The following is a 16011-nucleotide window of genomic DNA, read 5'->3' as shown; positions in this document are numbered from 1 at the left end:
AAAGGCAGACAAAAAAAAAGTTCTGAGGTCATATATGTCAATGTCTTTGTCACTGTCAAGTTCGGTAGACTGTCAATGGTTTATGGTTTTGACTCAAGGAACATTTGTCATTTATACTTTTGACTTTATTGTTGTGTTGTATTGACTGTATGTCGGGTGCTTTTAAATAAATCCATTATATTTTAATTTTAATGAAACAGTAATGCTTGGTGCGATAATTTTTACTGTTGTCATTAGTAAATATGTTTCTGCGTCTGATCAGCTTTGGCGAAATTTGGCAAATAAAGATTTTATTTATAACAACACGTAAGCACAGTATTCCTATTTATTTTTATTAGTATTACTCTTGTACTTATTAGTAAATTCAGTCAATGGTAAATTCATCGTCACTTTATTTTCATCTTTCATTAACATAGCTAGAACATAGCACATTAATTAAACATAAAAATAGGTAATCATTATTGTAAATAAATATAGATGGAGAAACATAATTGGATCTTCTATCATCTATGCCTTTTCAGGGATTCCCTCATATCCTGCATGTACCTACACTAAATAATTCTAGATAATACAAGACTTAGATTACTAGTTTCCGCTTGGTATGAGGTTAAAATTATTTTATTTATAACAGATCTATAATTATATATTGAGCACAATAATTTTATATCTAGCATGAACATGCAACAATATTATTAAAATATTAAAAATAACATATTATTGTGAGTACTGAATTTACTAATTACAAAAACCAATTAAAACAGATGCATTTTGAAGAAACAAAATTACTTGTATAAGTAATTGAATAAAAAATATTTTCATTTTGATTTTTTGGTTTTGGAAGTTGTTTAAAAAGTCTGTCTATCTGTCTGTCAGTAGGCTGTATTATGTTGATGTTGATGCCAGTTTGATTGTACAAAAATCTCTGAAGTAAATTCACATGTAGAAGGAGATAGCACTAATTTTAAACTTCTCCATTTTGGCTAATTCCATTGTTCACAATGTCTAACTAAACTAAAATGACACGCCTAAATCTATTGTTATTCTTTTCATAATGTCGGAAAAGGATAACACTAGAATTTGGTTTAGTTTGGAGGTTGTGAACAAGAGAATCGGCCACAATGGCTCTTCTTTGTTTTCAGATATAAATATGACAATATCATAGATGTGATTGTGAATAGCACAAAAACTCAAATACTTGATTTCACTGAGGTAAAATATTTTTCCATGTTATTATTTATTTATTTATTACTAGCTGATCCCGCGGGAACTCCTTGATTTTCCAGGATAAAAAGTAGCCTAGCCTAATCCAGGGTATAATCTATCTCCATCCATTCTAAATTTCAGCCAAATCCGTCTAGTAGTTTTTGCGTGTTGAGTAACAAACATCCACACTTTCCATTTATAATATTAGTAGGATATACATATACAGTTTTACTGAAGCAGTGATAAGTTAGTGCTTAAAACTTCAACATCCTATTTGTAGGGGTCTGGGGTTCAATCCCGGGCATGCACCTCTAACTCTTTGGGGTTATGTGCGTTTCAAGTAATTAATATTATACGCATTTAAAGAAAACATTGTGAGGAAACCTGCATGCCTAAGAGTTCTTCATAATGATTTTAAAAGGTGTGTGTAATTTGCTAATTCCCTCTATGCCTGAAAGTCTTCATATTGTAATGGTCTGGCGATGGCTTGTGATGATGATTATGCAAATTGTAATATAAGGATAAATTAACTGAGTTAGCTATACACTATTTGATTTATCATGTCTAGATAAGGTGCAATGTACATGTTATCGTTGGTGTTAAAAAATTAGTTTCTCAGAATTTTGCAAGTAGGCATTTATTTATCAAATCGATGTATACTAAGTGTGAGTTTACGTCGGACCAGGCGGTAGAACTATGCTAAGATGGTACAATATTATATTCTTCGTTTTTAGGAATCTGAACTGTTGTCCGGATTCCCAACTCGTGTCCATGTCAGCACCAACGACACAACCAATCTAGAATACCCACTATTTGTCACTGCAGTGCAACAGAAAGGTAAATCTAAACATATAAAATGACTGATTGCAAATAGCCTAGAAATATCAAAAAAAAAACATATAAATTAAGTACCTCTAGCTTTGTCTGGTGGGAGGCTTTGGCGGTGGCTAGTTACCACCCTACCGGCAAATTCGTGCCGCTAAGCGATTTAGCATTCCGGTGCTATGCCGTGTATAAACCAGAGGGGTATGGGTTTAATAAAAACTTAAAATCCTTCCAGGTTAGCCTGCATCCAGGCCCCTAACTACGTTTGCCAGTTCGGGTCACTCCTACATCCCGCAGTTACCGCACAATTTCTCTGTCTAGATGGCTTTGTGGGACCTCTGTATCTAATATCATATCCCTAGTATATGATTCTGTCCTGGCTTTAAGGAATGCACATACAATTTCTATTTCTTAGAAGTTATAGTATGGCTATAACTTCTAAGTAATAGAAATTGTATTAAGAACATTTATTTAGTACTAGCCGATGCCCGCGACTTCGCCCGCGTGGATTAAGGTTCTTCGAAATCCCGTGGGAACTCTTTGATTTTCCGGGATAAAAAGTAGCCTATGTGCTAATCCAGAATATTATCTATCTTCATTCCAAATTTCAGCCAAATCCGTCCAGTAGTTTTTGCGTGAAGGAGTAACAAACATACACACACACACATACAAACTTTCGCCTTTATAATATTAGTGTGATATTAGTGTGATGTGATTTGTTTATATTTCCCATATTTCGCAACAATGAAGTCACTGTTTAAGGCCGATAATAACATTTATTTATAGGTAGGTACATTCCACACTACTGTTTATTGTAACTTGACTCTTTACAATTTGCTTGTGGTTATACATCCATAAGCAAATTCTGTGAAGTCTTTAAGCGTAGGCAGGATATGATATAATAATGTTGTGGCTAGGACCTTATCACTTCCGTAGGATTATATACGGGACTTTTTTATATCAAAACTTTTCCCGTCCCCTGCCTCGGAAGTCTGACTTGACAAACTCATTTTAGAAATTATTTAAACTCATAAAAGAGATCATTGTTCTCTTACATTTTGGGGCTTCTGGTAGAAAGCTTTTATTTCGAGTGGAGATAAGGTTATATTACTCCACATTTTTCCATGTATAATTTAGTTATAATGTTGGTATGTAATTGTACATTGAATTACTATGTACTATTGGCGTCACTCAGAAAAGCAGGTATTATTTAAATATTTTTATCGGATTATTGGAATGTCCTCTCAAAATCAACACAAAAAACACTAGTTTAATGTGTAAGGTTATCCGAGAGTTTTAATCTAAACAAACTAATGCTAAAATAAATAATTTAATTAGAGCGTGATTGCTATCACAACATCTAATTATTCAGTTCACAATCCAAATACCGAAAATATGCGATATCGCTCCGAATCTCAGAAGGAGACTAAACTAAAACCTTCGAAACACCCGTATTTATGCAAGTTCAATCTTGTTGGCCTCCTAGCAACAGATTGTATGACATCGAATGAGCCAAATATCGATTTTATCAAACTACCTGCATTGGATAAATTAATAATTTTATATTATTTTTGACAACTCAAATCAATTTTAAAAAATAACCTTACAGTACTAACATACCTACTATTGATTCTTCCAAGTATAGGTACTATGTTGTACATAGGTTGAGTTAGTGCTATTTAGAAAGGATTTTTGGGGTTCCGTACCTCAAAAGGAAAAACTCCCTTATAAGATCATTTTGTTGTCTGTCTGTCTGTCTGTCTCTCCGTCCGTGGGTCCGACCGTCGTGTCTGTCAAGAAAACTTATAGGGTACTTCCCGTTGACCTAGAATCATGAAATTTAGCAGGTAGGTAGGTCTTATAGCACACGTAATAAATCCAAAAACCGTGAATTTGTGGTTACATCATTTAAAAAAAAATGTTAAAAATTTTCAAAGTAAGATAACTGTATCAAGTGGGGTATCATATGAAAGGGCTTTACCTGTATATTCTAAAACAGATGTTTATTTATTTTTATTCATAATACTTTTTGATTTATCATGCAAAATGTCGGAGAAATTCCGAATACGGAACCTCGGTGCGCGAGTCTGACTCGCACTTGGCCGGGGTTTTTTTTTTAAATTCAACCCCTAAGGGGGTAAAATAGGGATTTAAAATTTGTATAGTCTATACACAACGACAGGACGACTATACGACAGGACGAAGTCGCGGGCATCAGCTAATCAATAATAACTTAATATTATGATTTCTTAGGGGTGTCATCATGGGAGCTGCCCCTAGTGATTCCTACGCGCACCGCTGTACTTCAATTCAACGACATGGCAAGGACGCTCTGTCCACACGACGCAGGGCCAAGTAAGTTGTTAGTCTTACTAGTCCCTTTAACACCTGCTTCAGAATGGTCCCTAATACATGGAGGAACAATCGGACACTATGAAGTTTGGATCATAGTGGCTTTGGGAGATAACAGGTTATACAGGTCTAAAAAATCTTACATCAAAGTAAAAAAGAATTTTTTTTATATCGCTAACTTTTATAATTATTTTATAGGTACTCATGTGGTTAGTCGACGTAAGTCCGACTATTTTCGAACTCACCCGGGGTCCTATTCCCAGGGACTCAGCTCCCAACGATTTGCGATTGAGACGATATTAATAATGGATACTACCCACGATAGATAAACGCTAATTTTAATCCCTGAAAATCAAAGATTTTTAAAGGCGAAAGTGTGTCTGTCTGTCTGTCTGCTAACTTTTCACGGCCCAACAGTTTAACCGATTTCGATGAAAGGTACAGAGTTAGCTTATATGCGGAGAACAGACATAGGCTACATTTTATCCCGGAAAATCGAAGAGTTCCCACGGGAATCTTAGAGGCCCATCCCTTTAACCGATTTACATGAAAGGTACAGAGGTAGCTTGCGTCCCTGAATTTGACATAAGAAACTTTTTATCCCGGAAAGTCAAAGTGTTCCCACGGGATTTTTAAACACCTAAATCCTGGATGAAGTCGCGGGTATCATCTAGTTACTTATACGGCTATACGTAGTTATACGAGTATACTTATTTATCAAAATGATTGTTAAAGGATATTCTGTTGTCTTCAGATATAACGGCCCAAAGTCGACCTACATTGACGTTGGCCACTTCGAGTCCTGAAAATATATTAGTGAAGATCAAACTAAAGCGTGTTCAAAACTTTTACGTAGAAGTTGATAAGGTATGTGCAATGGACTTCCCGCAATTTTTTCCTCATTTAAAAAATTTGGCTTCGATTCTGATGTTTTTCTCTAAACTAAATTTAGAGTATCTGCATCTTTTTCTTTTAAATATTGCTAAAAAAGGATGGAAAATGAATTTTAAATTTAAAGACTCTAAATTTTAGTGCACTCTACAAACAACAAGCTTACAAGTCACAAGGTTTGACAGTTCTAAATTTAATTAGTTTTGTCTGTCCTTTTCTTATTACATTAGTAAGAAAAAGATGTGAAAACTCAAAAATTCGTCGTTTCAGGAAGTAACGTTAAACATGACTCCTAGTTCGCCGAAATATTACTATTTTTCATTTGACCGGGATCCGTGGAACCTCACCGAAACCAAAAATTCAACTTACATTCCCAAGTAAGTGCTAAGGCTCTGCCATAAAGGGGCCTTTATATTACACTAGCTTTTTCCCCCGACTTCGTTCGCCCAATTTAACCATTAAAATTTCTCGCTATATAATTACGGCAACCTAATTTTTTTAGTGAAATTATAAAAGAGTATTTTGTTCTTCTACTTTAGGTTCAACTACAAGCCAAAAAGTGTTCTTCTTATGATCGATTCTGATGACGATGTGTGCGCCTTTGTTTCCATACAAAATAATTCGGTATGTAATCAATTTAAACTTTTTAGGGTTCCATACCTCAAAAGGCAAAAAGGAACCCTTATAGGATCACTTGGTTATATGTCTGTCTGTATGTCGTGTCTGTCAAGTCATGCACGGGAACCAAACCTATAGAGTACTTCCCGTTAACCTAGAATTATGAAATTTGGCAGTTAGCAATGACTTACAGCACAAGTACAGGAAAAATCCGAAAACCTTGAATTTGTGGCTACATCACAAAAAAACCAAAAAAAAGGAAAATATACTGACACCAATAGAAAACAACTCGAGCATTCTAGATAGTACGTCGAATAACAGGATATTGGTAGCTAACAAGTCTCGACGTATTAAAGATAATAATAATCAATAGGGAGTTTATATTTTGGCTCATTTAATCGTTAGAATCCATAGTATATTCCATAAATGATATTAGTTGGAACCTGGTTGGAACCTTTTTTCGGAATGTGCCACATATTATGATAGAGTTTATTCCGGTGCCTTTCTGCTTGAGGCTTGTTGGCTTTAATGCTCAAGTGAAGAAGCGCCGGAATAACCAACTCTTAGTTATAAGATGTAATGTGTTTTTAAGAAATAAACTTTTTTTTCTTTCTTCTTCCTTTACATGAATTTGTTACAGTGTCCAGTGTTTGACAACGAAAAGGATATGTTGTACCAAGGGTACTACTTCACGATGTCCCACAAGGGAGGCATTACAATCACTGTAAGTAGATGTTACTTCTGCCGAAATTGTTATTTTTGTGGACGTCCACTGTTGGACATAGGCCTTCCCTAAAGAGTGTCACCGCACCTGCTCCTCAGTCTTCCTCATCTAGCCACTTCCCGCCAGCCTCTTTATATTGTCGGTCCATCGTGCTGGAGGGCGTCCTACACTATGCTTGCTTATACGGGATCTCCACTCGAGGACTTTCCGGCTCCAACGGCCATCGCCCCTCCAACAGGCTTGGCCTGCCCACTGCCACTTCAGCTTGCTAATGTTCTCAAAGGTGTGAGAAGTTTGCCAATCCGCACTTGGCCAACGTGGCAGACTATGGCCAAATCCCTTCTCATTCTGAGAGGAGATCCGTGTTCTGTAGCGAGCCTGCGATGGGTTGATCATGATGATGATGAAGATGAACTATTTCATAGTATGGCAGCTCAGTTCAAAGATGAAAAATTAATGTTATGTCTATTTACTTTGGAATGTTAGCCCAATTGAGCCTACGCCTTTAAACAAAATAATCCATTAATTCATACATCATATATGCGAAAGTGTGTTTGTTTATTGGTTTGTCCTTCAATCGCGTGGCAACGGACCAACGGATCGACGTGATTTTTTGTATAGGTATAGTTTAAAGACTTGGAGTTAATAACATACGTTATTTTTTATCCCGTAATATCGAGTTCTCACGGGATTTTTAAAAACCAGAATCTACGTGGACGAAGTTGCAGGCATCAGTTAGTATTTACATAAATCGTGTGAGTGAGAGGCAAATAGAAGTAATATATTTTCAGCAATCTATGTTTCCGCGGGGATTTTACATAGTATTCATAGTGAAGGAGAGCGACGAAGACTGCACGGGAATTAGTGATTCAGAAAGCGGAGTGAGGAATCCTGGCAGTCGGTTCAAAACTTTCAGGCTGGTAGAAATAGTTTTTTTTTTTTAATTTTGATCCATATATTATGGTTCCGTACCTCAAAAAGAAAAATGGTACCCTTATAGGATCACTTTGTTGTCTGTCTGCCTATCTGTCTGTCTATGTGACTGTACGTCGGTCTGTCCGTCTGTCTTGTCTGTCAAGAAAACCTATCGGGTACTTCCAGTTGACATAGAATCATGTTTGTCAGGTAGGTAGGTCGTATAGCACAAGTAAAGGAAAAAATCCGAAAACAGTGAATTTGTAGTGACGTTACAGAAAAAAAATTAAAATGTGTTTCAATTTTCAAAGTACAATAACTATACCAAGTGGAGTATCATATGAAATGGCGGACCTGTGAATTCTTAAGCAGATTTAAATTTATTTTTATGCATAATAGTTTTTGATTTATCATGCAAAATGTTCGAAAAAATATCCAAGTATACCCTCCGTGCGCGAGTCTGATTCATACTTGGCCGGTTTTTTTTTGTTAAGTACATAGTTAACTTATATGCAAGCGCGTTCTGTCTTAGGCTGCATCATCCAAGCGCTATTCTATAAATTAAGAAAAAAAAGGAAAAAAATCAATTTTTGTTTTCGGCTAGTGTAAGGTATTTCAAAATCCAGGTTTCGTGCAATGGAAGCGGTGTCGTACGGAGACTATATAACGGGCGTTTTGGTCGTACTCGCTCTAATGTCATGTGTGGCCTTATTAGGACCAATCGGGACCGCCATCTATTGCAAGAGTCGAACTCGTATGTATAATTTTATATATTTTTAATCGAATAGCATATTGTTTCCTTAGCACCAATTTTTTCCACTTTAGATTGGCTGACACTTCCATTTGTTGCCCTTTTGCCGGAATTTGATTTTATCTTTCTTCCGAAAAACCATGTAGAAAAGAGCTGTTTTCACTATAATTGCATCTGTTTTCCCTAATAATATTATGACCTGTTATTGGGGAATGAAAATACATAATAATTCACTCTTGTGCTCTACCAGGCGAATACATATTAGCGCATAGGTGCATAGATATATTTTGTTCTGTCATTTTAGTTAGTTTATGGATTGTGTATAACATAATTAGCAACATTGTTTTATTATTAAACATTTAGAGCCCAACACACAACACTTACCTGAGCCAGTTAATACGAAGGGTGTTGGTAAGAAATAAGATCTGCTTTCAATCTAAAAGCATGCGCATGGAAAAAAAGTGGATTTTTGTACGAAATATGCAAGAACTATATATAGTTGTTAATGCATGTAACAGGCATGAAAAGAAAGTCTTGCGCTCTCTGAATGCAGTGGTGTCTGCTGTTCACCATGTCAGAACTGTTCCAAACTGTTTGCCATGTCAGAATTATTCTGGCGTCATCTGTATGTCAGCGCCAATCTGTACCTACAATTCGCTATTGTAAAGACCGTACTTTGGATGCGTTTTCGTACGAATTTGACGTACGAACACGCACGGACAATCTCGATTCTACAAAATATGCTATGGACTAAGTCGCACTCAGTCTGTGCGCTCTCTAATACTTGGAAGGTCAGAATTTTTGGTACGTGTTCGTGGGTGTTCGCACGTGTCATATTCGTACGATATCGGAACCAAAGTGCGGATAGCCTTATAGGCTTGGGGTCCATCCTTTATTTACGAGTTAACACTACATGAAAAGTTTTTGTTCCAGAAGAAATAGTTTTAAATGATGAAACTCCTGGACCTTCTAGTTCTCGGACTGAACCGAGCGTTAGCGAATCAGTACCGGTTTTAAATCATGATAGTAATGGTAAGTGGAAAAATTCGGAATATGTGGACTACAACTTACAAGTTGTTTAAAATGGGTAATTTTAAAATGTCATCATGTTCAACCCATCGCCAGCTTTTTACAGAGCACGGGTCTTCTCTCAGAATGAGAAGAGGTTTTGGCCATAGTCTACCACGCTGGCCAAGTACGGATTGGTAGCCTTTACACACCTTTGAGAACATTATGAAGAACTCTCAGGCATGCAGATTTCCTCACAATGCTTTCCTTCGCCATTAAAGCAAGTGATATTAAATTGTTTAAAACACACATGATTCTGAAATGTTAGGGGTGCGTGCCTGGCATCGAACCTCGGACTCCTCGACTAGGAGGCCGACATCTTAACCACTATTGATTAGCTATTGTTAGCTATTGTAGCTACAGAAATTAATTAGTTACTCTTTGGCTGGTATTGTGCTCCCAACGCTGACCATCAGCCTGTCAATCAGCGCTTAGTACGTCAGTGAGGACCTATCAGCGTTACCTATTCAGGAATACTTCATAGTGTTGCTGCATACATAATAATATTATAGATCTGTTTAGAGAGAGATTAAGTATAAAACATTTTTTTAATTCAGATACAAGTTAGTCCTTGACTGTAATCTCACCTGGTAGTAAGTGATGATGCAGTCTAAGATGGAAGCGGACTGACCTCTGCTTTTTAAGAGAGGGAGGGAGGGGGGTGAGGCAGCATTAGGAAATAAATAAATAGGTCCTTAAGGTTAATAAATATTTATTGAACTGGTTGAACAATTAGATGTTTCTCTATTATAGACTCAGACTTGGAATCGGAGCCGGATATTGGCAATTCGCTACCAATGCCTTTGAATGTGGCTGGGCTCAGTCGAGCCTGTCCTGTCGCCCAGACACGACGGTCTAATAGGTAAAATCCAGGTTTTATCATTATTACTAGCGACCCGCCCCGGCTTCGCACGGCTGCAATGTAGATACTAATGTATGATCCATGCAGTATTTCCACAATCGACCAACAGACTTGCCAACAGATTGATTACATTGGCAGGTACTTCTGGAGCGCTCTCACAGTGGCGGTGGTATACGCATTGCCAGTTGTGCAGTTACTGTTCACGTACCAACGGGTAAGTTACAAAATATTCTGGAATAGGCCTAGAAGTAGAAGAATAAACGTTTTTTCATGCTTCTTTAAAATAAAATATATAATTAATTATATTTTTTCTGAACTATGTCAATGTACATTGACTATTGTATTGTAATTGTAATTGTTAAGACCAATAGTTCTACTTTTTATGCATTTACTAGATGTACTTCTATACTTTGGGGTGGGTTAGGCTCCATAAATTAGTTAATATTTTGTTTTTTTTCAATCAAATCGGTTCAGTCATTCATTGTGCCGTTAAGGAGTAAGAAATATCTGAACTTTTACACTTATAATATTAGTAAGATATTGCCAATCAAGGCAATTTGATTATATCTACAGCTGATCTTCCAAACGGGTGATCAAGACGTGTGCTACTACAACTTCCTGTGCGCCCATCCGTTGGGCGTCCTCGCGGACTTCAATCATGTCTACTCTAATATTGGCTACGTCATACTGGGGCTTGTTTTCATGGCGCAGATTAGATGCCGGCGAAAGTTCAGAAACATTGATAACCAGGTGAGGCCACACCCTGATATGTTGATTTTCATTCGTAATATCTTTCCATACTTCCCTGTCCCGAAGCGCGTTTGTGCATTCATTCGATTCGTGATTTGACGGATCCGTCAAAATACGAATCGAATGAGTGCACACGCGTACGTACGTTTTGTATGATAGCCACTTCGAATCGTATTTTCACGAATCACGAAAACGAACCGAATGATTGCACGTATGCACAGAGGGTGAGCCCGCACGGCGAATTTTTATCTCGCTATTTTATATTTTATGGAGCCGCACGTCATCAAAAATACGCGGGAACGGCTTCATTCAATAATTTCCATGTTCCATGATACGGAAAAAAATTGTGCGGAAAAAATTCGCATTTAAAACATATTTTTCCAAGTTTAGATCGCAAGCTGGTCGCAACCTTGCATTGTATGAATATAAGCAATGCATTTTTCAGTAGGTAGGAACACATCAATACTAGAAAGAAAAAGATGCAGATACTCTAAACATAAGAATCGACGCCATTATCAATGACTTAACCGGATCGAAGTTAAATCTTGCAGGAACTAGGCATACCGCAGCACAGAGGATTGCTTTACTCCATGGGGTTGGCGCTGGTGATGGAAGGCTTGCTTTCGGCCTGCTACCACCTTTGCCCCAACAAGATGAACTTCCAGTTCGGTGAGATAACCTTCACATAGTAAATTGTTAAAATAACTTTCGTGCGAACCAAAAATTTAAATTTTCGTTCAAATCAAAAGTGATTCATTCGAATAACTATCAAATTATTGTACAATCGAGAAATTTTACTACTTATTTTCGATTGTTCAGTTGTTTCACGCGGATCTGGGACGAATGAATTGAAAATCGAATGCGATTGCACGCCTGGTTCAAATATATTTGTTTCAAACTGCGCTCCGCATTCGTAGACTTTAAAATGAATGATCAATCGATTGTCGATTTTTATTCGATTGTTTTTTGGCAACAATCGCCTATATGGCGTTTATATGATTTGTTTTTATTACAGATTCGTCGTTCATGTACGTGATCGCAGTTTTGTGTATGATAAAGTTATACCAAAGTCGTCACCCGGATGTAAATGCTAGCGCCCATACAACTTTTATGCTTCTTGCCTTGCTGATGGCTATTGGTGAGGCTTTTTATTTTTTATTTTCTTTAACTTTTTTAGCCAAAGATCATCCTCATGTGAACTGATAATTTTTATGATTTATGAATGTTTTCTACAGAAAACTTCAAGGAAGCCTTCTAGACTTTTTGTTTTAAACCTTTTTTATCGCATTACACAGCAACATACTCACACGCAGACACACACACACACACACACATTTCGAAAATCCTTAGCAGATTTCTACATCATAATAACTATATGCATGCCTAACCCGATCCGTCCAGTAATCTGAGCTTGGCGTTAATAGATCAGTCAGTCAGTCACCTTTTCCTTTTATATATTTAGATTAACTTTATTGTTCCTTGTGTATCACGGACTTCTAAAAAGTTCTATTTAACAAATAGAAGCAGGCGTTTTATTTTCTCTATTTTCTCTTTCAGGTTGTTTGGGCATGATGTACCCCAACAAGTATTTCTGGACTTTTTTCACCATAATGCATCTCGGCGTATGCTTCATACTCACACTGCAAATATATTATGTGGGTAGACTTAAGATAGGTAAGTCAGGGGAGTAATTTTACGATGGAATCGTTAAATGTACAGTTTTTAAATGTTTTTCGTGCGCTAAACATAAAAGATGGATTCATAATATATTTTTTTAACTTGGGTTACGGACACAATGTTTGTGGGACCAAAGTGGGATTAAGGTGGTATTAAAAAAGAGAATTATCTTGAAGATAGAGTTTATCCATCACGCATCACGCACGCACGAAAGCGATTCTTCGGGACTCTGGCTATTTAGCCGGGGGAAAACGTACCTATTCGTACGTCTACTGGTCGTACGCATACGTACGATACAAATTCGAATCCAAAGTGCGGTTAACCTTATCCTGCACAAAAACGTGCAGTGTTAATGCCGCGTGAAAGTGGTCTTGCTCGTTCTGTATTGATACCATATTCTTTTCAGAACCATCAATCGTCGTCAAAGCATGGAAAGGCATTAAACAACATGGCCGCTCAGCCTTTATACCTGTGTACCGCGCCCGAGGGGTCTTACTCGTGATTGCTAATATAGCTAACTGGGCTCTTGCTGGATATGGGTACGTATTATCACAAAATACTTAATAGTACCTTCAGTTTTTTTTTATTCACTATAGGCAAGCGCTTGACTACAATCACACCTGATGGAAAGTGATGATGTGGTCTAAGATGGGACGCGTTTACCTAGAAGGTGCCTATTCACTCTTGTTTTAAAGATACCCGGATTGTAATTGGTAGGAAACACAGATCGCGGATATATTTCTGTGACAAGACTAAAAAACAAGTTTAGTACGCAGATAGTAAGTAGTTTGTTAAGCTTTTTTCTTTCTTTTTTGTTAGTAGCTGTTCTGGTTTAAGTTTTGTTTTTTTTAAGCTTATTTGTCAAGCGTGTTTGTTGCGCTGTAGTTATCGTACCTATCATTTAATCGCGCATGCTACGTCCACATCCAGTGGACACAATTGAGAACCAGTATTTTTGCACATGATCTTGCTATCTTTTACAATTGTAGTCAGTTTTGTGGACTGAATAAAAAAAACCGGCCAAGTGCGAGTCGGACTCGCGCACCGAGGGTTTATTTGGGTATTTTTTCAACATTTTGCTCGATAAATCAAAAACTATTATGCATAAAAATAAATGAAAGACTGTTTTAGAATGTATAGGTAAATCCCTTTCATATGATACCCCACTTGGTATAGTTATCTTTCTTTGAAAATTTAAACACATTTTTTTTAATGATGCAAACACAAATTCACGGTTTTCGGATACAAGTTAACTCCTTTTTCAGCATATATGAACACGGCAAAGACTTAGCCCGTCACCTCCTTGCCATTCTACTGGGCAACACACTCCTCTACACACTGGGATATGTGGTTTTAAAGCTGGTCCATAGGGAGAAAATATCCATAGCCACCTTGCTGTGGCTGGCTTTAGCCCACGTCTCTTGGGTTCTGGCTGCACTGTTGTTTACAGACTCGAAGACTCATTGGTCGGTGAGTAGAAATTTATACATGTCTTTTTTAGGCTTCTACAGTGAAACAAGGAACTATGTCACTGCCATTTTTTGTCGAAACTATTAAAAAAATTGAGTTGTTAAATTTTAGCACAGCTATACATAGAAACTGGTTACCACTAGATAGATGTTAATTCAGATTTAAAAAAATATTTCAGGGTAAAAAAATTTTTTGCAGTGTACTCTTGAGTAGGATCTCATTGAATAGGTATTTTAATATCATTATGAGGTGTATTAATAAAAAAAACTACGAAATAATAGCAGTTGTATCAAAGTGGCCATTTTACCCCAGTTTAATTTCCCAGCCTCTAAACTCCTAAACTACCCTATTGATAAATCTGATTTTTTTTTTTCAGCAAACGCCAGCACAGTCTAGAAATCTCAACGCCGTGTGTTCGGCGCTAAATATGCTAGATTCACATGATTTATGGCATCTGGCCTCAGCGTCCGCCATTTTCTTCTCTTTTAATGCATTGCTTATATTGGACGACCCTCTCGCCGATACTCCTAGACATCTTATACCAGTGTTTTAAGCTAGTAATTTTAGTGTGCACTAGCTCCTATACTATAAGTAAAACTGTTTTTCAGTGACTTTTATTTCTAATTATTATGTGGTGCTATAGCTCCTAAGTGTTCCTCATTCATTATATGATTTTTTTTCTTTATTAATTTTAGTAATGAACTCATATTTCCAGCTGATGTAAGAATGTGGCGGAAAGTCACTCCTATTCTTAGTTTGTTTTTTTTTTCTCTCGTCTGGTTCTTAGTTTGTGCACATTGTAATTAACTATGATTTTATAGTCTATGATGATCATTTTATTTCTGTGTAGCCAGTTAAATAAATTATTTTTTTACAATACTATCTTTTTAGGTATAATGCTCTGAAAATATTTCAACTGAACTTACGTTTTCTTTACGAATAATATTATGTTTTAGAATATTAACGTTTTTTTATGTTCCAGTCTTTATATTGTTGTTATGAAATTATTCGTTGATTTCAATTTAATGTTTTAAACCTACGAACCTATACTTATGTTTTTTATTATGATATAAAAATCGGTAAACTGCGGTCTGCGAGTCGGACTCGCACGCGAAGGGATCCGTACCATCGTAAGAAGTAACACTTATTAATTTTATTTTAATTATTATGGCGGTCCTTTTGAAATTTTTATTTATTGTTGTTATAGCGGCAATAGAAATATGTTCACATTCTGCGACCATTCTCTACCTATTACAGTTAACGAGATACAGCCCGCTGACAGACAGACGGACGCACGACGGATGGACAGTAGAGGCTAGGGTATTATCACCCTTCGAGTACGGAAACCTAAGAAGTTACCAATCCTTATGACACTTGAAATATATCTAACCACACTCACGCTTTCTCATAGGGAATGTCAAAGAAATTCAGTATATTATAGCTAAGTAAGATTTTTGTATCTACTACTAAAATACATTTGATTGTAGTAAGATTAAAAATGACTGTGATATAAAAATGTGCTTGTATTTGAACAAATGTTATGTTCTAGTTTAAGTATGATAATATATTATTATGCCTGCTCACGTATGATTGTTATCCTAGTTAGATGTAAGATTTAATAAATTTCAATTTATAAATTTTGGTTGTGTCTAATTTAATTAGTACCTTACCTTTCTTCCTTTATTCATTATTAGATGCTGAAAGTCATCAATATCATCCTAATGCAGTCAAGTATAGTAGTTAAATTCATGAATGTAAATAATTACCCATACTTAATTAATTATTTGTATTATAAAAATGTATGTATATACTTAAACCAGCATAATTAGAACTTAGATAGCATAGTGGTTAGGGCGTAAGCTTTCTTTTCGGGAGGTTAAGGGTTCGATATCGGGCACCCACATC

General features: G+C 36.4%; 1 protein-coding gene across 4 annotated transcripts; it reads left to right on the top strand.

The window, feature by feature from the left end:
* The first annotated feature begins 116 nt into the window (after positions 1-116).
* Positions 117-15746, top strand: LOC123870739 (SID1 transmembrane family member 1-like). 4 transcript variants are annotated; one of them, XM_045914136.1, is made up of 22 exons: positions 117-306; positions 1140-1209; positions 1938-2040; positions 4282-4383; positions 5135-5247; positions 5542-5648; positions 5811-5895; positions 6530-6613; positions 7405-7529; positions 8155-8282; positions 8643-8690; positions 9216-9311; positions 10101-10209; positions 10348-10423; positions 10783-10959; positions 11511-11628; positions 11975-12097; positions 12517-12633; positions 13043-13175; positions 13902-14106; positions 14483-14860; positions 14894-15746. In XM_045914136.1, exons 1-21 carry the CDS (start codon positions 203-205, stop codon positions 14657-14659), a joined length of 2400 nt encoding a protein of 799 aa, XP_045770092.1. In that variant the 5' UTR covers positions 117-202; the 3' UTR covers positions 14660-14860; positions 14894-15746. The 4 variants fall into 4 exon arrangements, with proteins under 4 accessions (XP_045770092.1, XP_045770091.1, XP_045770094.1 ...); XM_045914135.1 differs by having other exon boundaries at positions 9213-9311; XM_045914138.1 differs by lacking the exon at positions 8643-8690.
* Positions 15747-16011: the final 265 nt, after the last annotated feature.

This window comes from Maniola jurtina, chromosome 13 (assembly GCF_905333055.1).
Source record: "Maniola jurtina chromosome 13, ilManJurt1.1, whole genome shotgun sequence".
Classification (NCBI taxonomy): Eukaryota; Metazoa; Arthropoda; class Insecta; order Lepidoptera; family Nymphalidae; genus Maniola; species Maniola jurtina.
This window is presented reverse-complemented; position numbering and strand designations above follow the sequence as displayed.